We start from the raw sequence: 27,963 nt of genomic DNA, 5'->3' as shown, positions 1-27,963 counted from the left end.
TGTTTTGTTTGTGCTGTTTAACGCCGCACTCCGCAATACTCCAGCAACATAATTGAGTCTAAACCAGACAATCAAGTGATTGTTATCATGAGCATCGGATCTGTGAATATCCGGGCTAGAATAGGTCTTCAGCAACCCATGCTTGCCGTAAAAGACGACTATGCTTGCCACAAAAGGCGACTAATGGGATCGGGTGGTCAGGCTCGCCGACTAGGTAGATGCATGTCATCGTATGCCAATTGCGTGGATCGATGCTCATGATGTCAGTCACTGGATTGCCATGTCCAGACTCGATTATTTACAGACCGCCGTCATATAGCTGGAATATTGCTTAGTTCGGCGTTAAACAACAAGCAAACAAACATGAGCATCGATCCACGCATTTGGGATACATTGAAATGCATCTACCAAGTCAGCGAGCCTGACCACCCGATCCCGTTAGCCGCCTCTTACGAACAAAGTCGCCTCTTACGACAAGCAAGGGTTGCAGACGCTCTATTCACTAGACCGTGGAGGGGGTTTGATGGACTTGAACAAGCATGACGTACTGAGGACGCATCCTTCACCTGAAAACCCACAAGGGGTTCTTAAGGATGGGAAGTATCTAAGTATTAAACGAATAAGGGATAGGTATAAAATGTCAATTTTATTGAGCAAGTAGAAAACAATAAATCAAGTATCATTGAATGTGTGAATCAGTTCATCATCAAGTCATCATACAAATACACTGTCTATATGCATGCGATCATAAACAGTATAATATTTACAAGGATTACTGCAAGGGCGAATTGTACATGTTTTTTACACGTGTTATATTACAGTATGGTGGAACGCAAATCATAAAAGAAATCTCGCTTCTTTCCAGTGCGTATCGTCTTCGCAAACGAAAGCAACGGCGCTGAAACATCGACATGATTTAATTACCTCATAAAGGATTTCATCTCGAATACAATCTTGATACAATCTGACACGTGATATGTCGTGGCTTAGAAACCAATTAATGAAACAAATATGAACAAAAGGCTGGTTATAATTGAATGATTTGTTTCAAACGGAAATAAACCATCGAATAAATGAGAAAACAATCTATTTTCATATTCTCTTCAGAAATACGATTTAATTTAAATCATTTAAAACAAAGACCAACTCAAAATTAATCCTAGGTCTAAATATTAATTTAAGTATATAACTGCCGCTAACATTGCACAGGAAGGATTCTAGTGTTCAGTAGCTACAAGAAGCACCACACTGCAAGTTGTGCACACATCTTCAGCCAGAATATTGCTGGAAAGAAAATCCCTAATACATTATTATCAATCACACCGGATTATTTGTTTCTGAAAGGCACGGGTGTTACATGTTTCTATCATAGACCTTGTACTGAAGCATATCATAGGTCATGTTCCTTCACATCATGCTCGCACGGGAACCAGTAAACCTTTACTACTTAAGCAGGTAAATAGATTCATGCCACATGCCCTTAACATATAGGGTCGGAAGGTTTTATTATGCTTTTATTCTACAAAATCACATGAGACTTATTGACTACAGGGTACTGATTTACACAGTTCAGGGTAACAAAATGGATCGTTTGGGTTACTGAAAACACAAGTAATCATTTCCCCGTCACGTGTCGTGATTCAGTATTTAATGAGTTGATTACCTAGCATAGTACTTCAGTAGCCACAAGGCTGGGAGGCTGGGTTAAACTCATAAGCTGAAGCGGACAATATCTCAATAGACTAACCACAGCCAAGCGGTGAGTAATCAACTTGATTTAATACAGTCTTTGGCATAACGCGATAATGCCTATGTCTGCAAAAACGTCTCCCATCCAAACATTTGCTGCATGAGTTATCAGTACATCGCAAAAACCGCATGTGGAAAAGCGGCTTGGCTGTGCCAAGTCACAGAGGCATAAATACAGTAAACGATGCAATTACTTTGAGTAATGAAACAAAATCGTGACAATTACTGAACGAATCAATCGCGCCAGCTTGGCGGGAGAATAGAGTTAATATCACAAAAGCATGTACCATGTTTTCCGGTATTATCGAAATAACCATGGAAACGGATTCAATAAAATAAATTCAATAAAAATCCAACTGAGATTTCAGCTGTGTGACGGCATTACGTCACTAATTGTAGGTCTCCCACATCAATCATGTGTTGTGACGTGAATATGACGTAACCATGGTAACAGTGGACTAAAACATTAACCGGAATACAGATCCGGAACTGACATCCATCATATTTTCGGCAAAACAGTCAAAAAATAAGGGTTTAAGTATGTAGAGTACAACCTACTTTAACCCAAACTTCATAGCGTATGAAGGTGAGGTGAAATTGGGTTTAACGTCGCGTCCAAGGTTATTGCACTTATATAGCGACGTGCATGCAGGTGTATGTGTGGCTGCTGGTCGATCTAGTCCGGTCGATTTATCGTGCTAGCCCACTGAGATACCATGCCACAGTTTAACATGAATTCCCCACTCAGACACAGCATACTGACTCCGAGGCGACCAGTTGTGGTTTTAGCCCCTTACTGCCGGGCGCCAGACAGGGTAACAACAAGTACCATCTTTTAACATCTCTTAGTATGACGCGGCCGGGAATCGAACCCCGGACCTTTCGCTCTCCAGGCGAACGCTCTACCACGAGACCACCGAGGCGGTCTCATAGCGTATGAATAAATGAAAACTGGTTTAGGATCGTGTAATGGGAGCGTGCAGTGTTTTTTTCAGATAGAGTGAGTGGGTGAGTTGGGTTTAACGCCGCTTTGAACAGTATTCCAGTCACATCACGGCGTGTCAGCTTAATGTGGGAGGAAAGCCCGAAGTGAATCAGGTCTCAGACGTTTTCCACTTCGGTGAAACCCACGAGCACGGGTATGGTGCTGACAAACCTTGAAACATATTCGGGGTGACCCGAAATGGAACCACGATCATAGGTTTCTGGTGTGCCCAAGGGACGCAACTCTACACAGCGAGCTGCGGCGTTTGGGTGATGGGGCCACCTGTGCTCCCGTTTCTGATAGAACACAAATTGTATACAGTAAAGTACGGTTATAACGAACTCAAAGGGACTACTAATTTTAGTTCGTTATAACCGTAGTTCGTTATAAGCATATATACAGCATAACTACAGCAAATAGTCGGGACCAAAAAGTAAGTTCGTTATATCCGTCAGTTCGTTATAAGCGTGTTCGTTATAACCGTAGTTTACTGTATATAGTATAACTGATAATGCCCGCAGGTAATAAGATCGGCTACACATGATAATCAGCAACAATTAAACAAGCTCGTGGTAATTAGCCCACATATCGGTGGGGGCAAATCAGGGTTGGGGATGATGCACTGAGATTGATGTGGGAAGCTCAAGGCAGGGGAACGTAGTAACGTGAGCACCGTAGGTCAAATGTGTAACAATAACAAGCAGCCAATCACAAACAGACACGTGTCACGCAGTGGTAGGATCAAGTAACAATAACAATGGATCAACTGTTACTAAAGAGACATGAGTTGATCACTAAAATATTTGATCGCAAATGAAATTATAACGGTATTACGCTATCACGTTTCGTCTATTCTTTATTTTTTTGCTTCCCGTATTTTCGTCCACTGTAAGATTGGGTCATTTGTTTCAACTCGGAAGATTCCGTCACAGACATAAAACATTAAACCTCGGGGAGCAATGGAGCTGTGATATTGCAAGCTTTCAAAGTAAACCGTATACCGACTGCTCCGTATACATTTAGCTCATAAGGCCGATTTTGAACGTGATTCATGGAAATTTGATATACAATTCCGTAGGAAGCAACATTTATAAAAGGAACACGGCCATTGTGTAATGTGACAGTCACGTGAACTCGAGAAACTAGGGAATACACCGCCAATATGGATTCCTCCCAGTGCAGGCCGAGATAGTCTGTTGTATTGAGACGTGCCGAATGAAAGATGGATATTTGATGACTGGCATCAATAGCACGATAGCGGATCTTGTCTAACATTTTGCTCCAACCAAAACCCAAAAGACATCAGATTTATGCCCAGGGCTTGATGCGACCCGAATGAAAAATGGACCCCTTAGGTATATTGAGTTGTAATAGTGCATAACGCTCTAAGCATTATGTAATTTATCAATTTCACAAAAAGACGCTTTTTGGATTTTTGTTTGTAATCCTGATAAAATAATTCACGGCAAACGAAAAAAAAATTCAGTGGTGTAATAGCTGGGAAAGGACGTAAAACATTTAATCACTTATACCCCATTTCTCTCTCATAATATGCTTACATTAAGATACATTTGGCAGAAGGAAATAATTTGGTCTTAAACATAATTATCAATATTTTTAGAAATTAAACAAATATATTAATAACGCATCACATGTACATAAAACATCCAAGCCTTCATAAAGCATGCAAGCACAAGGAAATATTAAAGCATCATTTCAAATCTACAAATCACCCAAGAAAATGTTTTCAGAGAAAGGAAAACATGAAGATTGCATTTGCCACGTCTTTCATGATCAACTCAGACGGGACTTGTAAGTTCAAACGTTTGAAATTAAACATACCACGTACGGTTGTATTATGAATAATATATAGTGTCAAATGCCTATTAGGCTCCATTTACGACTAGACGAAAGCAATCAATTCAACTTCAACAACCATATCAATATTTTTTCTAAATTATGTGCTCAATATGAACAACATATACGTCCGTGTGCGGTGAGATCAGAAGTACTGAAGAACAAATCGCTTCATTAACGGAACTCGTGATTGGAGCGTCCGTAAAATACGACCAAAGAAATCTCACATATTCATCCTGTCAAACAACGAATTCCAAATAGCATTCTGGTTCCTATTACAAAAGGAAAGTATCCAAATATTGTTTAAAACATATAGAAAACTCCAAGCCTATAACAGACAGCATGCTTGAGAAACAACGTTGTTTTGTGAGTAATAAATTTCATTTGCCATATATAATATGAGTATGTAGTTACATATACTTGTTGCTAATTGCTTCATGTATCCATAAAGACATTTGGACCAGCATGCATGTCATCATAAAACCTGACATTTATACATTTATGACTATAATTCTACACAGACGGTCGTATCAGTTGGCAATTGCTTACAGTATTGTCTGGCAATGTTGATCAAGTCTGGACACGTGGATGGAGATTGTATATCTAGAGAGTTATGCGCGCACCTTCAGCTGTAAAACGTCATCCAAACATCTAACCTTTGAACACGATGACAGGTTTTAATAAAAATATCAAATATAAACTAGAAAAGGTCATCAAATTGTAGATTGTAACAATAGCGTTAAATATATCGCAAAAACTCTATTATACATTTTTTTCAAAAACATTTATAAACATTTTATATAAATACATCATGTACATAATGTATTAAATTATGTTTGGTTTTTAAAGATGTGCTGTACAAAAATCAAACTTTATACAATATTATACAATTTATCTTACAGAAAAAACGTTATGTGTGTGTAGTATTGATGTGACTATTTCAAACGAGTTAATTGCATGCTCATGACGTCAGTCCATCACTCTGGCCTCACAGCCGATGATGCATCGTTTCCCATTTAATTAGTAGATTGAGGACAGTTTCCTGTCATGAATACAACATTGGGGTACGATTACATCTTAGTAGAATACCAAATACTAGCAATATCAGCCCGAAGAAGAGACAGATAAGCTTATAAGAGGTATCTGTTTATATATCCATATTCATTTGGTTTGGCGTACATAATTGGGTTGATGACCTCTTTACCATGCACATTTCTCAAGAAAGATAACACACCGTTGTTTGGTCACTACCGGAGGTCAATTTGAGGGAAATATTCAGTCGCCATAACCCAGGGTAAAATCCACTTACAGACAGCAATCATATGTCGTTATCCCTCCAAAGTAAATAGCTTTCTGGTCCATAGATAGCAGATAGTCGATATCTAAATGTCATTAAGGTTCAATTTTATTTCCCGGATCTGCGGAAGAAAACATCATTTAATGCTCATATAACAGGGTGCTTATGTTTAACCATAACCCGTTATCATACGACCATTGTTTATATAATGAAATACTTGAGAACACTGCTTCCACCAGAGCGTATGGTAATGTCACCGACACTGTTGTAAGAGTTCGTGATTCTGTATGAATATTCCTTCAGCTTGACTAATCCAACAGCTTGGTTATGCCATGACCAGAAGCCTTGATTGACAGGTGGGGATATTGTCACCACCGCAGGGCTGAATATCCATGCATAATGCTGACGATGGTCCCATAATAACACACATGGTCATCCATAGTTAGATCGCCCGAGGAAGATATGCCGTATGCTTCTATTAGGGCAAATCACTGTACTTAGGTCGCTCGCGTTTTCTTAGACATTCCGGTTCTTAGAATACTATTACCTCTAACGATGTTGTTCCATCTTCTTTGAAGTGGAGTATCTTCAAATACCATTCTTACAACCAAAATAGTAATCAATTCCATCTTATTTATCAATTGGGGACACTAAACGTGCAATGTATTGTAAACAGCACAACGATGCCTCTTAATGTAAATAAACCCCAAACAAGCACGTCCACAAGCGTCACCGAAACGTTCTCCTTCAAATTCGTTTCAAGGTGGTGATGATAATTATTATCAACAATCACATCATAACGTAAACACACAAAGTTCCTTTGGTAAACACCGTACACACAGCCTTGGCTGAAACGCCAGCGTAAGCACTATTCCTTTGCACTTTGTCACGACCTACAAGAATCCGGCGTTGCATAGTCATTGTCTATAAGATAGGGTGGAGTCTTGCCGTTGAGCTTGTCAGGCTCGGCGTAGTGGCTCTCCTCCGGGTTGCCGTAGTTTAATCTGCCGTAGCTGGGATCCGGCTTGATCGGCTCGGAGCCTTGGAGCTGCTTCAGCTGGATCTGGTCATACTTCTCCTCCGGGGTCTCCAGCTCGAAGTAGATGTTCTCTGGCTGAGGCGGGTTGTACTCGCGGTGCTGTCTGTGAATCAGAAGGATGAGACATCATGAAAAAGTACATAGTCATTGTGTTGGAAAGATGTATACTACTCTAAAGAAGTTAAAGAACATCCACAATTGAAGGGTTGGGTGTTGCAATACCATGACATGATCTATAGTCATATGAAACAATCGGGTGTTCGTTAACCTCTTTTGAGAAGCGTATATTCATTTGAGAATCGTTTTTTTCCCTTTCCAGACGTCTAGACGTCCCTGCAATATGTCGTTGGGGTGGGGGTGGGTGGTGGTGGTGGGGTGAACTTCGCGTATTGTCCACATCTTAGCACTTGGACGAGGTCTACGCTTCCCCGCCGTTCTTAGAAACAGTTTCCAACATCATCATCATAGTAAAGACCCTTCTGACTTTTGGCTGAACGACTTCTTTTTTGTGTTTCTTGTCATCCGACCAACCTAACTTAATTTTACTGCCGACAGGAAATCCAAACCATTTCTGTCATTTACGCGGACCAAACGGACATTGAGAATTTGTCGATTAGGACAATGAGAGTTATTTTACTTTTAAAGGACGCCAGAGTTGTAATCCTTGCTGCGACGAAAGCAACTACCCATTTTGAAACATTTTCCTTACTAACCGACCGTTGGGAGGGATACCTTGCACAACATGTTTAATGAAGATTTAGTAATTGGATATTCAAGATGTTTACATGGCGTGTTGAAGAATTAAGTTTGTTACTGTTGTGTCGAAGTTGACATAAGAATGTCGAGACAACCGGATACAGCTGGTGAATAAAGGCGAGGGAAAGAGCGAGTTAGAGTTGGGTTCAACGCTGCAAGTTGTATCACGTTGGGTCAGCCAAGTTCAGGCTCTGAGACCAAATGGGTTTAGATGTGACCTTGGTGAAACCCCAAAGAACGAGTTTGCAGACAACGTTCTTTGTTGTTTGACGCCGGGATGTCTGTTAATATTATGGACCAAACAATCCAGTGATCGATATTGTGAGCAACGATTCCCACCGTCGGAGACATGCATCAACCAGGTCACCGAGCCTGACCGCCCGCTTCGTTTGGTTGCCTCGTACAACCAACACAGGTTGTAGTGGACCTAACCCGGAAACCTCACGGGAACAATGAAACATAATAGAGGTAAAGATTTTTAATAAACGCATCGCCGCGAATACGGGACGCAACTCGGCACAGTAAATTTCGAATGAGTATTGTTTTACGCCGCTTTTAGCTTTATTCCAGCAATATCACGGCGGGGACACCAGAAATGGGCTTCACACATTGTACCCATGTGGGGAATCGAACCCGGGTCTTCGGCGTGACATGCGGACGCTTGAACCAATAGGCTACCCGACCGCCCCCAATGACTTTCGAGATCTTGGACCACAGGTGAAGAAAGTTAGTCATCCCTGTGTGAACTAACGCCCTTTTCATCACAATGAGGGAAGCTTTATCTCGTGATGGTTCGTGTGCCGTATATTAACTATTGAAGATGAGGTGAGGTGAGGTGAAATTGGGTTTAACGTCGCGTCCAAGATAATTGCACTAATATAGCGACGTGCATGCACGTGGGTGTGTGTGTGTGTGTGTGTGTGTGTGTGTGTGTGTGTGTGTGTGCTTGTACTAGTCCGGACTGATGCCGATTGATAGTGCTAGCACACTAAGATACTATGCCGCGGTTTAACATGAATACCGTATTCAGACTCAGTATACGGACTCCGAGCCGACCAGTCCTTGTTTTAACCCCTTAATGCCGAGCGCCAGACAGGGTAACAACAAGTACCATCTTTTAACGTCTTTTGGTATGACGCGGCCGGGAATCGAACCCCGGACCTTCCGGGTGGGCGCTCTACCAACAGACCACGAAGGCGGTCTCGACTGAAGATGAAGTCCTCAAAGCACAATATATTATCAATGTCCCGTCCCGTCCCCAGCCTCTAATAACCCAGGTCACGCCTCCATTTAACACAAACATGAACTGTATTACCTTTGATGAAGACATAACACCACCCTAAATCATCGACTTGATAGTCGTTGGTCTAGACAAACGTCTTCGGATAAAGTCCAGGGTTTAATTTGAGAGGACCATTGTCAGACGGTAGGAATAAATTAGGTTGGTCCGTCAACAGAGCAGCTGATTAAATTCCTTCAAGAGACTTGTCTGCACTCCTAGTTGGTCTGCGTGTCTTCTAATTGATTTCATTAAAACACAACTTGTCACGAACACATATATCCGTTAACAGATCAGTCAATTAAGTACTAGAGATGGTAGTGTTTTTCAGCAACAAACTGGCACGAAAATAAACTTGTACTTCGAAACCTAACGGTTAAACGGTTTGGGATCTCCAGATACATGAGGTGTGCGGATTAACGGGGTGGATGGAGACTAAATGTGTACACTTACCTTTTCTTACAGAGCGCAACGATGGTCACAATGATCCCAGTGAGTATCACAGCACTGATAATAGCTATCACTATAGCTTCAGGTAGCGTTCCTAGAAAACATCAAATGTTTATTGATCAATGAAATCAGATCCATGATTCGCCGCGAATGGCCCTGAAATTGTTGATGCGGCGTTCAAACATTGGTGGTTGAAACTGAGGAATCTTTTTCGTTGCAGAAAAATATGATCGTCAACAAGCCGTATTTGTTGTAAAACGGATCAGGCCCGTTTCACAAAGCGATCGTAGCGCAACGATTATCTGTAGTGAAGTATCTGGATAACGATGGTCCTAGAGCTAAGACCGCTGTGTGGATCGGGGGTCCTGGGCCCTGTTCCATAAAGCGACCTTTTGATACGTTGATCGTAAGCCTATGATAAGGTATGGGAGTTACGACCAACTTAGCACTAAGATCGCTTTGTGGAAAAGGGCCCTGGTAACCAACTCGACTGGGTCCACCAAGGCGGTATCATTAAAAAAGTGAATGTTTGTTTGTTTGTTCGTTTTTTAACGCCGCACTTAGCAATATTCCAGCTTTATGTGACGGCGGTATGTAAACAATCGAATCTGAACAAGACAATCCAGTGATTGACATCATGAGCATCGATCTCCGCAATTGGGATAATATGACATGCATAAACCACGTCGGCGAACCTGACCCACCGATCCCGTTGGTTGCCTCTTACGACAAGCATAGTCGTCTTTTACGGCAAGCATGGGTTGCTGAAGATCTATTCTACCCCGGATCTTCATGGGTCTCAGGTCAATGTGGGAGGAAGGTCTAAAGCACAATGGTGACGTACACATTTATTACCATGGTGAAACCTCAGACTTCGGGTATTGAGCTGACAGACCAATCCTTATCCGGGATTCGGACCCCAATCACCTGATTCTCGTGTGGCCAGGGGAGGCAACTCGAATAATGAACTGGGGCTACCGGGAAATCTGTGCAACTCTCAGCCAGAAGAGCTATAGAAGTGAATTTATTGTAACAGAGAAGTTGTAATAGAGTAGTGGTTTTGTGGAATGTCTTCTTTTTATCTCCTGACCCGATGAAAGTTATAATGGACAAACTAGATTATTTTAGAAAGCCAACAAAGAGTAAGCGTTAACATCCGGTCGCAAGACTGATCATATTCTGATTCGCATTTCCTCGGCAATGCAAGACACTCGAACGTGTGAAAAGCAATTTGTAACCTGAATATTTCAGAGCAAGTAATACTGGTCATGATCATGTGTGCACGTTTGCGTTTTTTGCCTGAGAGAATTTTAAACCAGTGATTGACGCAGCGGATGATAACCTGGCTCTATGGGGGACATGGTGTGAAGACTACGGCAGGAGGGCTGGAGTGACGACTTACCGTTACTTTTCTCTGTTGTCGGCCCATTACAAGTTACCGTTACTCGAGTTCTGTTGGATGTGCCTGAAAAACAAAACAAACCAAACTTTGTTTGTTTGTTTGTTGTTTAACGCCGCACTCAGCAATATTCCAGCAATATGACGGCGATCTATTAATAATTGAATCTGGACCAGACAGTCCAGTGATTGAAATTATGAGCATCGATCAACGCAGTGAGGGTACGATTACATGCACCCTTTGCACTATATGGAGTCTGGACCAGACAAACCAGTGATCGATATTGTAAACAACGATCCACGCCGTAGGGGTACAATAAAACGAAAAAATAAAAAATGAATATGGATGACCAGAATGAGTGAGTATGATTTTACGCCGCTTTAAGATATATTCCAGCAACATCACGGCGGGGTATACCAGAAATGGGTCTCACACATTCTACCCATGAGGGAAATCGAACCAGGGTTTTCGGCGTGGCGTGTGAACGCTTTAACCACTGAGCTACCCCACCGCCGCTTGATGACCATAATACTCCTACATATTACACACCCAACTTTTAAAGAACTATCAGATCTTTTTGGTGGTATATGTAAAAGTTACAGCATTGCTTAAGAATGACTCAATGCCGCTTTGGACAAAACAAAAGTTTAGAGAGTGAGCTAAATGACATGGTAAGTCACGCAGGCCATAGATAATTCCACGTAGGTGAAACCAACCAAGGATCATAATCAGCTCCGTCCAGCAGATCCTAGCACCTATAGGGGACGCAACTCTGCGTTGCGAGTTTTGCATTGTTATGCATACTTTGAAATGCGGTAGACATGTAACGACCCTTTTTCTCTGAAATCCTCAATATCCTTTTTTGTAATAACCTTGAGTGTAATAAAGTTCTGTTCTGTCATTTTCTGTTCGGCCCCTTGGCGTAAGTTTCTAACTGTTCGCCCCCACCTGTCTGTGTCCATACCAGGCTCTACCGCCGGGGAAACGTATATCCGACCTCTTGGAAGAATTTTACCTACCTGCTATCTGCAACCACACAAAGGACGGATAGTCTTTTTTCTTTATTGGTCCGAGCGATATGCGAATGTCTCTGGACCCGGTCGTATTCAACACAGGAACCCCGAATATGAATTCCTTGTCAAGGCAAAAAATGTTTCTAAAAATTTGATTTTTATTTTTTGCATCCACTACACTAAGTTTGGTGTAGTGACACTCCATATCGTCTGTCTTATCCTGAAGCCGGATGTCCAATGCTGTTATTTTGATTGGCTCTGAGCCAGATGACGTCACCTGGCACGAGCAGTCATGTAGTGTTTTCTCATCACTATCATCAGCTGTTGTCTCGTCGTATCGGAGGCTGACAGTATGGCCGGTAATTGACCTAGATTCACAGAATCCAATACTCGCAGTATCTGTAAAAGAAGGACAAATGGCTATTTGATGCAGGTGTAATGGCAAAATAAACCGTATTTATGCCTTGAGAAAAACTACTTGTCAAGAAGGGCTCGTTGTTGAAAATGTCACAGCTAGGATGCACTTACTATCGTACATAAAATGAGGAACTTGAAACCAATTTACCAAGACTAAGGTTGTAAATGGGCTCATAAAACAGATGAATTGAATTGAATCAGTCTCAATCAATGACGAGGATGTATGGATGAGGTACGACAACATGAGATCACCATCTGCAACATCGTCATGGGCGAGAGGAGGACGGCCAAGACGCAGGAAAGTAGTTGAACGACATCATCAAATGCATATATAATAGTGACAAATTAAGACAAATATAAAATGGGATCAAGAACTGACACCAAGTGATGTCTCGTTGGAGTTCAGTTCATGTGATCACATCTGTTATAAACGTAACATTATATGATAGCATTTGTTAGTTTGTTTTTTGTTCAACACCGCACTCAGCAATATTCATGCTATATGACGACGGTCTGTACATAATCGACCAGACAATCCAGTGATTGACATCATGAACATCGATCCACGCAATTGGGATACGATGACATGCATCAACCAAGTCAGCGAGCCTGACCACCCTATCCAGTTAGTCGCCTCTTACGACAAGTATAGTTGCCTTTTAAGTCTTGCATGGGTTGCTGAAGATATATTCTACCCAGGATCTTCATGGGTCGCGTTGCATGTGAGGAACACGTTATTGGAAACAGGTTGCAGTCGGGTTCACATTATTAAGGCAAAGAGGAAGGGGTGAGTGAGTGAGTTTGGTTTTACGCCGCTTTTAGCAATATTCCAGCAATATCACGGCGGGGGACACCAGAAATGGGCTTTATATATTGTATCCATGTCGGGAATCGAACCCGGGTCTTCAGCGTGACGAGCGAACGCTTTAACCACTAGGCTACCCGACCGCCCTAAAGAGGAAGGGAATGACTCATGATGAATCATGATCTGTTCGAAACACAGATCAGCGGATCCTGACGCGGATAAGGGAAGCAACTCTGCACCGCGACGGCACCATCCTCCCCTCTCCTAGATTCATTGAAGCTGAAACTCGTATACAGATTCCGTAAACATAATACAGTTACGCACATATGCTTTCTTACCTCAGCATTAAATAACATATTTAGCCAAACGATATTGCATACTTAGCATCCTCTCTATTGCATATATACATAGGCTGAATTTTACCTTGATACAAAATGGTGAATCACGTCATGTGACGTCACACACTTAGACGTAGAAAGGAATCTACAAATTCAAAGCATTGGACATCCGCAAAAGTCACTCACGACATTGAGAATACGCTTAATAAAACAGCACATGCAATCTTTAAGGTTGACTTCCAAGAATCTGATCCGGCTAAGATCGTCTCAGGGGTAGCGTAATTATTACTCGTTGAACTATGAAAGAAACGCGGTATTTTATGAATATTTTATGTCGTTATTAATTATCTGTCGTGACAATGAGACTGAAAGGCATAACGCCCTGCCTCAAACTGTGTTATAACGACGCAGTGTACATGTTCGAACAAACGCAGACCAAATACACATTTATCTTGTTGAAATAACAGAAACACTTCATATTTCACTTCAGTTGAAACTGTCAAAACCGGACTCCGGCTAATCCGGATATATGTGAAAACTTGGTTGAAAAAACTTCTACGTCACGTTAAATCATGTAACGCAGACCTCTGTTCTTACAAGGGGCGGTCGGGTAGCCTACTGGTTAAAGCGTTCGCTCGTCACGCCGAAGACCCGGGTTCGAATCCCAACATGGGTACAATGTGTGAAGCCCATTTCTGGTGTCCCCCGCCGTGATATTGCTGGAATATTGCTAAAAGCGGCGTAAAACCAAACTCACTCACTCACTCTGGTCTCAAAAACCACCCGGGCTTCATTCGTGGTCTTCTGGACTGCAATTGTGGGACACAGAGTGAATTAATACTATATCTGACGTGGCCTTTTCCGGATTAACGTTTCAATATGGCCAGTGTGTTTGGGCAAGTCAGTTTTGTTAGATGATGTGAGGTGAAATGGGGTTTACCGTCGCGTTTAAGATTATTGCACTCATCTAGCGACGTCACTGCACGTGTGTGTGTCTGTGTGTGTGTGTGTGTGTGTGTGTGTGTCTGTGTCTGCTTGGACTAGCCCCGACTCATGCAGATTTCATAGAGCTAGCCTACCGAGATACCATTCTGCAGCTTAAGATGAACACCCTACTCAGACACAGTGTCCTGAGTCCATGTTTTATCATCTTTATGCCGAGCGCCAGACAGGGTAACAACAAGTACCATCTTTTGACGTCTTCTGGTATGACGCGACCGGGGATCGAACCCCAGACCATTCGCTCTTCGGGCGGACCCTCTACCTCTAGACGTCGTACCCGATTAGGTAATAAATCCGCTCAAGATATGTAAACACATTCAAGCCGACTTGCAAATGCACAGACAAGCCACGACAAGGCACTACAACACTCTTTGATCTGGGTTGAGTTTATTCTCTATGCAATCTTTTTGCATGTCATTATTTCAGGCTAATTTACATTAGAGGCAAAAACGCCTTCGATAAACGATCCTGGTATAAACATGTGCATTCAACATGATATAACCGCTGCATAATTTGTGACTTGCAAATGTTAACATGACAGCAATCATATTTGCAAGGAGATCCGCTGTGACCTTTACAGTTTATTGTTTTTTGTTTGCTTGTCTTTTCACCGGAAGAAATTCAAAGGCTTTCTCGTAATATCAGTTTCTGAACAATGTTACTGATGATAATATATAACTTGCGTCCTAATATAATACACAACACCATGTTCAATAGTTATACTGAACTTTTCTATAATCCGGCCACATCACTTCGACTTGTAAATAATTAAGTCTCGACCAGGGAATCTGGTTATTGGCAGCAAGAACTACGTTCCAGGAGGGCACTGTGACACAATGTGCCAGGTCACACATTGTAACCATCCGATCGGCATCAGCCGGCTTGCGCCAGAAGCTTTCAGCTTTCCAGATCGTGTGCTATTTCTGTGAAGGTTTTCTGAGAGAGTGTAAATTGATACTATTTTTCAATTTTGATGTCATTAAAACACGAGCCTCCTTGCTGTCAGAACATGTACACGGACGAAAAACGACTCTTTTTTACATACGTCCATAATGACCTTCTAACCGGACGAGTTAAACACTTGATGGATTCTCCCAATGCAACCCCATGGGGTCGACAAATCGACGTGCACATGTGGAAACTGATTGGTGAGTCACGGCTCTATTGTTCGGTAAGTGGTCGAACGTAACATGTCATCAAGTGGTATTGTGCAGCCCAATACAGTTTGACAAGACGGTTAACCAAAATTACGTCACTGAAACAATCGGTGGTCTTCAACGAATGTCTGCATTTCCTAAATTACCATTTCATTGTACAATAATAGAGCTACCTAATAAAGGATTATTTAATTAAACAGTCGTTACCGTTTCCACAGGGCTGTAATTTTATTAAGTGTTACTTAATGAACACGTGGCTAACATTAGACGTTTTACGAGCATTACGTCATTGAAACAATATGTAATCGTTCTGCATTTTCTTTCCTAAAGACTGCCTCTGTGGTCTGGGGGATAGAGCGCATGCTCGGAGAATGGAGGGTCGGTGGATTCGATCAGGCCAAAAGACGTTAACAGATGGTACTTCTGTTTCTGTCTGGCGCTTGGTGACTGACCGGCTTGGTTTTGGTTTGGTTTGTTGTTTTACGCCGCACTCAGCAATATTCCAGCTATATGACGGCGGTCTGTAAATAATCGAGTCTGGACCAGACAATCCAGTGATTTATATCATGAACATCGATCCACGCAGTTGGAATCGATGACATGCATCAACCAAGTCAGCGAGCCGGACCACCCGATCCCGTTAGTCGCCTTTTACGACAAGCATAGTACGGCAAGCATGGGTTGCTGAAGACCTATTCTACCCCGGAATCTTCACGGGTCGACCGGCTTGGAGTCGGGATACTGTGTCAAGGTGGGGTATCCATATTAAAACTGCGACATACTGTCTCAGTGGCCTAGCACAATGCGACTGTAACTAGTCTGCACTAGTACAAACAAACATCATAATTATGTATCCACGTCGCTGTATAAACGTAATATTAATTTAACGCAACGTTAAACCACATCTCAACACCTGCTTGCTTGAAATAGCATTGCGTAATGACCGAGTTGTTTTGTAGAGGAATATTTAATAACAACATAGTTAGGATTGGCACAGTGTTGACCTATGACACCATAACAATGGTTCCCCCGGCTAAATGTTGTGAGTTCAAATAACGCTGGCGGCAGCTTTCTGCATAATTACTCAATCGCCCACAAGTAACAGGACATCAAAATCGTTCAGGCAAGTTCTGGTTAAAGATAATACAACGGTTGTTTAATCACAAGAGTGATCACTCCATTCCTTCAAATATCCAGTAACGATAGATGTGTTTTAGTTTCTGTCGGTCCATCTGCATGTTTATACTGGTATAATGGCGAGCCGCATGTGTCAAATACAGAGAGTGGGTGAGTTGGGTTCAATGACGCTTTGAACATTATTTCAGTTACTTCGCGGGAGGAAAGTCCGAAGTGATGCAGGTCTTAGACATTTACCACTTCGGTGAAGCCTTCGAGCATAGGTACTGTGCTAACAAACCTGAAACATCATCCGAGCTAATCTGATGTTTCAAATGATAAGATTTTGATAGGACTTGGGGACGCAACTCTGAACAGCGTGACAGCAGTCGATGATAGGATGACTCCTAGGGATGCTACCGAGACGAGAATTGCGGCGCCTTAGACGGGGCCGTGTCCCTAGGTGCCTCTTGGTCCCTCTAAGGCATGGCGACTCGTTGTGCAGGGCTGCAATACATTGCGCCATGATGCGATAGGCGCTGGTCGAACCCCAGGTTCGCCCCGATAGGACCGTTCTGTCGTCAGCACCACGACGGTACGTCTACGACCTATTCCACACGAGACTTCCTCCAACATGAAGTAGCCATGCAGCGACACACTACTGCTGGAAGCACGGCTAAAGGGTTAAAGTTCCACGGCCGTAGTATCCATTGACAGCCTTGTCTTACACGTTGTAATGAGCGCCTTGCGTAAATCTCATACATATCCTACGAGGGTAATTGTTCACTGCCAGATTGATATCCAATATATAGTCAGCAGAAACTGTCTGTGTGGTAGCTTGTTGTTTAACGCCGCAAAAGCAATATTCCAACGATATGACGTCTGTAAATAATCGAGTCTGGACCAGACAATTCAGTGATAAACATCATGAGCATCGATCCACGCAATTCTGATACAATAACAAGCATAAACGAAGTCAGTGAGCCTGACCATCCGATCCCGTTTATCGCCTCTTACGGCAAGCAAAGTCTCCTCTTACGACAAGCATGGGTTGCTGAAGACCTATGCTAATTTTGGTATGAGGCGGCAAGGGATCTACCGCTCTCCAGGCAGACGCTCTATTCACTTGACCACGGAGCCGGTTCGATGGTCTTGAACAAGCATGAGGCACTGAGGACACATCCTAACCCGAAGTTCCCACAAAGCTCTTACTGACCTGACCACCCGATCCCTATCAGAAACTGACCTGAGTCTTGTACGTCTTTGAGACCGACCATTTAACAGTCTTTAACAATACCAAAACACCACGTACCTGGCACACAGTCATAGAACACTCTGACATAGTCGGCAAACTCCCTGTGCGAGGATTCTTTAGGCAAGGGGATCACATAGGTGAGTTTCTTGTCGCAATATCTCTGTCCACTGCAGGAGGTGATGGTGTCAGAGTACAAGTAGTGGGAAAGAGGCCCCGTTGCGTTTTGGATTCCAGGACACTTGGAATCGAACAGTAGATCACTGGGATGATATCTGCAACACCTTTCCTTTTCGGTCGGATCCATGGTGATTGCGTCCTTCTTACAGGTAGCAACCTCCACCTTCGACCCAATGAAAATATCCTTGATAACAATGCTTTCATTTGTGCAGTTCATCTGCAGGGATTCCTGACTCCTTGCCGGATTGGCACATATATTCACCCCGTTCAAGTTCACTGGGTGGTTTTCTTCGCATACTTCGATCCCTGAAATTAGAAAAAGGTCAGTGAGTATTGCAAGTCCTAACTGCATGGAAGGAAATATTGGCAGATGGTCAAGTAGGCGCTAGGTGTTACACGCAAGCGTACGTGCAGTTATTCCATCTGACAAGGTGATGCATGTTGATATACTAGCAAACAGGGGCAGATATGCGAGCATTATTTGTGTGGGCATACAGGCATACACGTGCAGTTTGTTTGTTTGTTTGTTTGTTGTTTAACGCCGCACACAATATTCCAGCTATATGACGGCGGTCTGTAAATAATCGAGTCTGGACTAGACAAGTCAGTGACGGATGTCGTGAACGTCGACCTACGCAAATGGATCGATATTGTGAGCAACAATCAACGCCGTTAGAGTACGATGACATGCATCAGCCAAGTCACCGAGTCCGACCGCCCGATCCCGTGTGTATCCTCTCAACCAGCATCGGTTGCTGGGGTTGCTGGGGTTGCTAGGGTTTCTGGTGATATGCGGACAAACCTGTACCGATATACATGTAGTAGTATACGGACGTGTAGCTATACCTAGTTCCAGATAAATACCACCATAAATATGGGTGGATACTTGAGACAAATATTTCCACGAGAATGTGTGTGGGTATACTAGCACACATATGTAGATGAATGCCGGCATACAAATCGGTTGCTATACTGGCACCTATTTTGGGGAAAATTCCAACACGAGTATGTATGGATATACTGGCTCCTGTCTGTAAACAAATACCAGCATTAGAACTTCAACATACAAGCACCTATTTAATGATAATATACTAGCAAGAATATACGTGGATATACTTCCACCTAGTTCTACATAAATACCCGCATGAGTATATGTTGATATACTAGCTCCTATTTTTAGATACATACTGGCAAAACAAGTAACATCGAAATACCAGCTTATGCGAAACACATAGTCAATGCAAAAATGTCTTTAAAATAATACAAATCTCTTCGAAAGAACCTATCCTCTACTGCTGTTTTCATATGTGGAATCAAGCAAACTAGACTTGGTTAGTTTGATCAAGACTTGCCGAGGCTTTTATTAAAAAGAAATACCTCAAATATATAAATTCCACAGCCATGGCGCAGGACTGGTGTATTTAATACGAGCACATATTTCTCGATTATGACAAGCATGTAGCAATATACCAACAACTGTTTAAAAGGAAACAATACTCGTTACTAAATCACCATGTCTATATACACGTATACATAATATTGATTTACAAGTATGCCCATTCGAATATGACAGGTGCTTCCGTGTAACGTTATCTCATTGAGACGACAGCAGTTTCACCTTTTTCGTTACGGTTGAAATGAGAATAAGATCGTTTTGCTATCAATCAAAATAATCCATTACGTTGATGATTTATTGTCATCCTTGCAAAAAGGTTTCATGTTCATATCAGCAGATGGGGGGTACATATCTTCCAGTCAGTGACATATATTTTGCAATAAAACATGCACGCGGACAGTTTATGAGAAACACACTTCATCCACGCGCGAGGAGGAAGATAATCCTGAGTCTTAACCGCTTCTCTCATTACGTCGCTCGCTCTGAACTCCACACTGTCGTTGCGGGGATGTTGTTCTACATTCCAGATGTCGTACCACATACAGAAAGCACTTGCTTGCGTTTCTCCATTTACACCGTAATCTATTATGTCACTGCATCAAGAAACGGAAAGAAGCATTTAGCCACAATGGCGTCAATCCATTTTCATTAAGGGCGAAAAGGATTCCCAGTACGTCTCAGCGTTATGTGAACCCGATAGCAGTTTGTAATGCCGCGGTAAATGTATAGTTATAACGGTGTGGGGGTTAAGATGATTTGAACAGCGTAACGTTGACGACATATAAGCCTTGGGACCGTTGTAGTCACTAAACTAGTGCGAAAGATCACAGTCGTGGTATGGACTTCATGCCGGTAAATGGATTGGGAATTTGCATGTTATAAAAGCCTTTGATTATTAGCCACGTAAAGAAATTGCATCCCTTAACACATTCAATCAGCGACACCGTAGGGGTCAAACTTTTTCACCCAGGCACGTGCAGACAATGCTTTTTTATCGACGAATGGTTTGCACGTAAAGAGTTCCTGAAAGTTTTGGAGCGGCGGAAGTTACTGATTTCTTGCGGAGTTAGTTACAAAAACAATCGTTGATTATTACCGATAACGGTATTGGTAGTATATTAATAATTAATGAAAGCACATATGCATGTTATTTATAGCATACAAAGGGCCGATGTATTACACTGTAAGATGTAGCAGGATCACTCGGGGTACATAGGGTTTTATGCGTCTCTCGTTATGCGTCGCCCGAGTGGTACACACCCTAACGAGGGACGCATACAATCCCATGTACTCCGTGCGACATGTTTTAATGATATTGTAAAAGAATTAAAACAAATTCAAAATTAATGGAAAACAGCTTTTCGATTGCACTTGTGCTATTGCGCGTGGCTTTCATTGGCTCAAAAATCGTGGGGCTTTTCGCTTCGAAACGGGGTAAAAGGGGTTTATTCTGCCTCTCAGAAATCCACGTGCAAGCCTGACTTGTTCGTGGCGGGGAATAAGGGATGTATTCTGCCGCTGATACATTTACTTCCCTCCAAAGCGAGGTAGATAGTATTTCGTCAAGATCACGTGGACGAATCAGATCTCATCATTCTGACATGGAGTTATGATAAAGTATTCTATCAAGATAACATGGACCAATCAAATCTCATCATTCTGACATGTAGGTATGATAAATTTATTTCTCCCGCGCGTCAATGGAATTCTCCTGGGTGTGGGATATGCGCGAGATGTTGAATGGCATTACATGAATACAAATAAGTCTTCCGTTGGTTTCAATGGTATCATTTTCAAATCGTTGTGATCAGTGGTTGAATGTTTTGAATGTTCTTGTTTTAATATTTTTATGCCGAACGCCAGACAGGGAAAACAACGAGAAACATATTTTAACGTCTTTTTGTAAGACACGGCCCGGGATCGATACCCCGGCCTCCGAACGCTCTACCACTAGACCACGGAGGCGGTCGAACGTTTGAGTCTGGACCAGGCAAACCAGTGGTTGATAGCATGACAGCTTCCCACCTGTTCCTTCCGGTCGACTTTAGTCGGCGTTACGAGTATCTGCCGCTGAATCCGCGCCAGGCATCATTAACGTGTATAAAAAAAGTTTTCACCTAAAATGACATGCAATAGTTTAATACCGCGGAAAGATGGCTTCACGGTGTAGCTGACCTCGTGTGCACATGACCAATGTTCACATGACATATGACACATCTGCACATGACACGAATCTGTCAATAAGCTGAACCGATCACATCATGACGACTGAATTATAGATTTACATGATCGACTGTTTAAACAAGGACAAAAGAAACATATTTTATGTATGTGTGACCCGAGTCCTCATTCCGAAAACAAACACTCAGCAGGATTACAAACACTCTCGCGAATCTGGGCGGGTCCTTTGAGCCGAGGCGCAATAAAATATTTACAACATGCCGTCATTTATGTAAACATCCCATAATATCAATCAACTCCCGTGGAGCGTTAACCAGTCAAGCTGTTGAAGTGGGTCGGCAGTCAGTTGAGTGACAGGAAAAGCACTGCCTGGCTTGAGAAATATATCCAAATTACACGGGGACCACACGTGGGCCAACACCGGTTATGCAGCAGTACGGCTATGTGTACTTGATGGCGCGATGGCGCCATGTGCTACAATAACGTGACCTTCACCTTTCAGCAAGATAGACATGCAATTGGCGAACACTTTAATCGTGGTGACTTTGGTAATACGCCCAATAGCGGCAGACGTTAAGTCATTGAGCTTGATCAAGATTAGTTGGACGGGATGTAGGTGTGTAGACGACAAAGGAGAACAATGGCTACAAACATGGATGCATTCGTCACCACTCGCCTCTTTCCGTAACCTGCCCACGAGAAGGGCACGGGTCGCTATTCGGCTTGTCCCGGAATAACACGAGTTGGTCACGAATGACATGGATGAACGGGCGAGCTGGCGTTAGGCATTCGTGACCAAATCGTGTTATTCCGGGACAAGCCGAATAGCGACTCGTGCCCTTCTTGTGGACATTTTTGCGATTGGGTTCCGTCTAAGCAAAAATGGGCATAGCTAAAAGAACTACCATCTCGTTGCGTAATGATTCATATATATATTTCTCCCATATATCATATATTATTATTCCAGATGCAACTGAAACCACATCGGACCTAACAGCATTATACAGTATGATTGAACACATTTACCAGCATTTCGGTGTATTTTTAAATGCAAGACATGTAAAATCAAAATTATTCCTGAGGGATCCTTTGACCGAAGTACTTGAAGTCATTCGCGGATTTTGATTGGTTTGTTCAAAGACGTATATAGAATGTATATACGTCCGTGGTTTGGCGTATTTTCGCACGTAACACTCATCGATAGGGATAGAGTCTTCTTGTAGGTTACGGAAAGGGGCGAGTGGTGATGAATGGGCTTTTAGGATTGTCGGGAAACCGTGTGGGTGTTGATTTTGTGGTGTGTGTGTGTGTGTGTGTGTGTGGGGGGGGGGGGGGGGGGGGGGTGCTTCAGTCGGTTCGTCGGTCCGAAGTCGGGAGAGAAACAGGTGTCGCAATTACACATCGAATTATTTACCAATGAGAGAGAAACGTTTGACAAAAGCGAACAAAGATCAACCTCTCGACATTCCGGAATCACAATACGCCATTGTAAGTGTATCCTGCTGATGGCGTAACTACCCGCCCTGCTGGCCTGCTAACATTGCGCGACTCTGACTAATTAAGTCACGAGCTAGTGAACAAAGGTCAGATTCCGATTACTTAGCACGTCTAGATCTACTTCGACGGGAATATAGCAACACATAAGTCGCGCCCTTTCAAGAGTCGGAAGTGGTGTCGCATTATCGATTCATGAATACGTCTACGCAACGTTGTTATCTGGGATAACATATGTAGCTATACATATCGCATTCCTCTTGATTCGCCAAGTCAATCGCAATAATTGAGGGCTGCAGACAAGCGAAATCATTTGAGCATAAAATCTGTCTCGACCGATCAGCCCTTTTCAAAAGTATATTGTTGAGAGATTCATTTTTTCTTCAACGTTCACGGCGACCATGCATACGTACATGACGTTGTGTATTGTCACACACATACCTTCACGAGTGAACTCTGAGACGCAACATAACTACGCCTGACTTCTATTATGTATGTTATGTAAGGAAGTCCTGTTGTTCTGACATATGTTCTTGATTATAACGCTTTTCCAGCAATCAATGACGAATCCATATTTCGAATTGTGCCATATGAGCCATGTGTTTGCACTCACGTTCTCGCAATACTCTGCTAACATGCAGGAAGCGAATCCTTCCAAGTTATCTCTACACAATGGAAGCAAACATATGTTCCGCTCGGATGCTCGTATTTCTCGCAACATGTCAGTGATGTGCAAGAAGACACGCGCTGGGCCATATAGCATTGCGTCTGCTTTTTCTATTATCGCTATAAAAGTGTGTCCGTTCGTTTGAAGTAAATGGGATTCACCGTGAGAAAATGTTTTGCAGAGTCTCGGTGCCTGTTTTCTGTTATATACGTACTCCTGCAGTCTCATCAACCAGATGGACAACGACAACTGTACATACATGCTTAGCTGCCTAGCCCCGGACTGACATGATATCGATGTTTAAAAAACAATCTTTTCATTTAGACCGCTTTGAGACGAAAAACTAAATGCAGGATTTCTTGGCTGCTAGCATCCAACCTGTAAAATCTTCTTTTTTTAAATCTAGCCTATTTTTATCACCGAGACAGTTTTTAGACATAATATAAATTGAATGTAGAATTCCCTGCCTGCATTGTCCGATCCTACACGAGCATTCAGTCAAAGAAATCTGTGACAAAGAAAAAAGACCCCCCCCCCACCCCACACTTTTTTTTATCATCAAAGCTGCATTGTGAGACCTATACCATACTCTGAATACAGAATGAGGCAGGACTACCTGGTCCATTGGACTACACTGATGATGTTTCTATGGTAACCTGCATACTCAGCTTAACCTCTGATACGGGTATTCCTATTATTCCTTTAATCATCAAACTAATGTCCTTGCATAGTATTGTGCACGTTATTATTAAGTATTCCTCATAAAACAGTAGTCTCGGTATTCAAAGATGCTGACTTCTGTTTACATACTGTTAAAGCGATACTTGAACATGCGCATCTGGGAAAATATTTAAAACTGTTAAAGGTGTACTGCTGATATGATTGAAGCTGGCGTCTCCAGATGACATAGAGATGCACCACCTTGTTTATTGATAAGAAAATCACAGCAAAATTTGTTTACTTTTTAAACTGAAACCTAAATGAAATATAAAATTCGAGCCTCTATATTGTGCTTATTGTTCATCTTCTTCTTTTAAAATATCAGCCTTTGAGAAGCTCCAGAAAATAGGTAAGTAAGTAAACGTTGTTTAAAGCCATGGTTAGAAATATTGCAGCGAAATTAGGGTGGAATGTATATAATCAAGTTTGGGCCATGCAGACTAGCGACTGACGCCATGAGTAATGATCAACGCTATTCGGTACGCTCAGTCAGACAAATCTGCCCAAATGCAATCGGTTCTTAAAACTAACCTCAAACACGTGGGACCAATTCTGACCGGGAATCCTTAAAAATCCTAAAAAAACGGAAACCTATGTGAAAGTCCAATCCAAAGACCATAGTTAGTTGCAAAATAACCGGAACTGAACTAACATAGCTTTCAACCGTCTAACAAATAGTGGAAATCACAGGAAACTTACGTTTCCATTTGGTTTCTGATTGTAGTTTTAGTTTTCCGTGGTTTCCATTTGCGGAAAGCAAGATATTTCTGCCTCTCAGCATGTGCACCTGGATAATTACATCTCACATTACCGTAAATACAGTACTGAAAACCCACTCCGCGTCGGTTCTAATCAATGAAGCGAGCTAATGTGATCTAATGTACGTTTTAGCGCGCTATTGACCTACAACCAACAGACAACAAAGGCCAACGGTGGTACGTCCTTATCGGTAGAAAGGTAAGGATTTTATTATTTTAATGGAGGAGATGCGAGTGCCATAATCTAGGAGCATGCCCCGTGTTGTGTAAGTGTTCTAGCCCCATCATAGGAGCTCTTGGTTGAGTCACCACTTTCTCAGATTGCTCACGGGGGAATTCGGAGAGTTGGCATTGCCAGTGTAAATGGGCCGGGGTAATTTGGAGAAAGTGATTTTGTATGGAAATAGAAGCCCCGACCATGGCCCTTCTTGTCTCCATGTGTTCAAAGGGTCGCTAAAGTCAATTTACTACGCCCCCCGTTCATCAAAGCATGTGGCGAGCACCATGGTCCGGATTCATGCAAATCTTAAATTTACTAGAAACGAGGAATTCATAGCAGAATCATGATCTCTCAAGTGATGCACGTTTTGACAAAAAGTACATACATTTTTATGATAACACCCAATGCAATAAACATTATTGAACAATTGCTGTTTGATAATTACTTCGGCTATAAGGATAACTGGCTTAAAGTCAAACAAGCCTAAAACCAGATTATTCATTTCATCGTGCACTTTTATCTTGATGCGCCTTTTTGCCTCATGCATTTGCATTTAATTGCACACTGCAACAAAGAGTACTATTGATCATCTGCAGAGAGATGGTCGATCGATCTGTATAAATCGTTTTTGAACTGGATACGATGAGATCCCATCCGCATTCTATTACGTAAGTACAAGATGTATACCTATTGAATACATAGTCAATTTGGAAAATATTCAAGGGCCATCGACTTTTTGAATTAAAAGCGTTTAAGCCAGTCAGCTATTCAATAACATCATCAAATACACGAGGCTGGCTTCGCAATTGTTCAATTATTCATATGGAAATATGTTTGAGGTTACGTTTAATGCTTGGCGCTAAAAGGACGTTCTCCCGTGAGAGTGGGTGAATACCGCTTTGCGACGTGATCTGTAACCGTAAAACGGTTCTGTTTGACATTAATCACGGCGGCATGTAACACGTAACCTGTGCTAACCCAAGGGTCGATAGTGTGAACATCGATCCACACAGGGCACGTGACTCACAAAATCAACAAGTTCAATGCTGAGAGTTGCATTGTCAGAATGGCGAGCAAACCCATAACTATCTAGGCTCGTCAATCAAAATAGCTGCTGCGGATCTCCATCTGTGTCACCCCTTACGTCAAGTATAGGAAATTGGGACCAATCCAGAACCCCCTCGGGAATTGTAGACAAAGGAGAAAGATTTACTTGACATGGCATGGGTGCCGTCCTCTCCCTCGGCAGCGACTACGTCTGTAGGACTTCAAAGCATTTGACATTATTGCTGTCAGTCGAAACAACAATTATATGGCAAGTCAGGCATTATCCTCACTCAACTCAACTTGTAAATGTCACGTCCTTGCATCACAGTGAAGGGGACGAAGGAGTTAAATCACTCAAGTTTGTAAATATCATCTTTTACGTATTCTACTCGTGTTGGGAATACATGTGTCTGTTTAACGCCGCATTCAGCAATATTCCAGCAACACGACGGCGGTCTGTAAGTAAGCGAGTATGGACCAGACAATCCAGTGGTTGATATTAAGAGCAACGATCCACGCAGTGTGGGTACGATGAAACGGAATCAAGTCACCGAGCCTGACCACCCGATACTTTCACATCTTAAGATCAGCATTGGTTTCTTATGGTCTATTTCTGGCGTCTCATTACCATAACAAGATCAGTTATCTATGATTTGGACCCCAGTAAGTGCAGATGCATGCGTGCGTGCGTGCGTGCGTGCGTGCGTGCGTGCGACTCCGAGCCGACCAGTCCTTGTTTAGTCCCTCAGTGCCGAGCCCCAGGCAGGTTAACAAGAAGTACCATCTCATAACGTATTTCGGTATGACTCAACCTTCCGCTCTCCGGGCAGACACTCTATCCACTAGAATGCGGTAGCTATACATGGAGACTCGTGAAGATCCGGGGTATAGGTATAGGCCTCCAGCAACCCATGCTTGCCGTAAAAAGCTTCAATGCTTGTCGTAAGAGGCGACTAACGGGGATCGGGTGGTCAGGCTCGCTGACTTGGTAGATGCATGCCATTGTATCCCGATTGCGTGGATCGATGCTCATGATGTCAATCACTGGATTGTCTGGTCCAGACTCGATTATTTACAGACCGCCGTCATACAGCGGGAATATTGCCGAGTGCGGCGTTCAACAACAGACTAACAAATGTTATACATGGGAGACTATAAGTTTCGAAGTATCACCATCAGAATAATTCATTCAAAAAGTTTTAATGGCACCATAACCATGGGGCAGGCAATGCGTATACACCAGCTAAACGTCCATGGTACCAATGAGAACATGGAACTCGCGCAGATGAAAGTAGAATTCAAAACAGTCTACATCAACATGAATGATGCATTCGCCGAAATGCCTCGACATTTACCTACATCGACATTTATTGAGAGTGATTATATTGT

General features: G+C 42.5%; 1 protein-coding gene across 1 annotated transcript in view; it reads right to left on the bottom strand.

The window, feature by feature from the left end:
• Positions 1 to 627: 627 nt before the first annotated feature.
• The window catches only part of LOC124119986, a 51,333-nt gene continuing 23,997 nt past the window's right edge, over positions 628 to 27,963 (bottom strand). The window contains exons 2-6 of the mRNA XM_046482708.2: positions 17,972 to 18,397; positions 11,831 to 12,223; positions 10,815 to 10,877; positions 9,416 to 9,506; positions 628 to 7,030 (exon numbers count right to left, since the gene is read on the bottom strand). Of these exons, the coding sequence (XP_046338664.1) occupies positions 6,775 to 7,030; positions 9,416 to 9,506; positions 10,815 to 10,877; positions 11,831 to 12,223; positions 17,972 to 18,397 (1,229 nt within the window). The 3' untranslated portion in view covers positions 628 to 6,774. The remainder of the gene's footprint in view (positions 7,031 to 9,415; positions 9,507 to 10,814; positions 10,878 to 11,830; positions 12,224 to 17,971; positions 18,398 to 27,963) is intronic.

Source organism: Haliotis rufescens, unplaced genomic scaffold (genome assembly GCF_023055435.1).
Source record: "Haliotis rufescens isolate VD_foot unplaced genomic scaffold, xgHalRufe1.0.p SCAF_5, whole genome shotgun sequence".
NCBI lineage: Eukaryota > Metazoa > Mollusca > Gastropoda > Lepetellida > Haliotidae > Haliotis > Haliotis rufescens.
The sequence above is the reverse complement of the archived record's forward strand: the minus strand, read 5'-3'. Positions and strand labels throughout refer to the sequence as shown.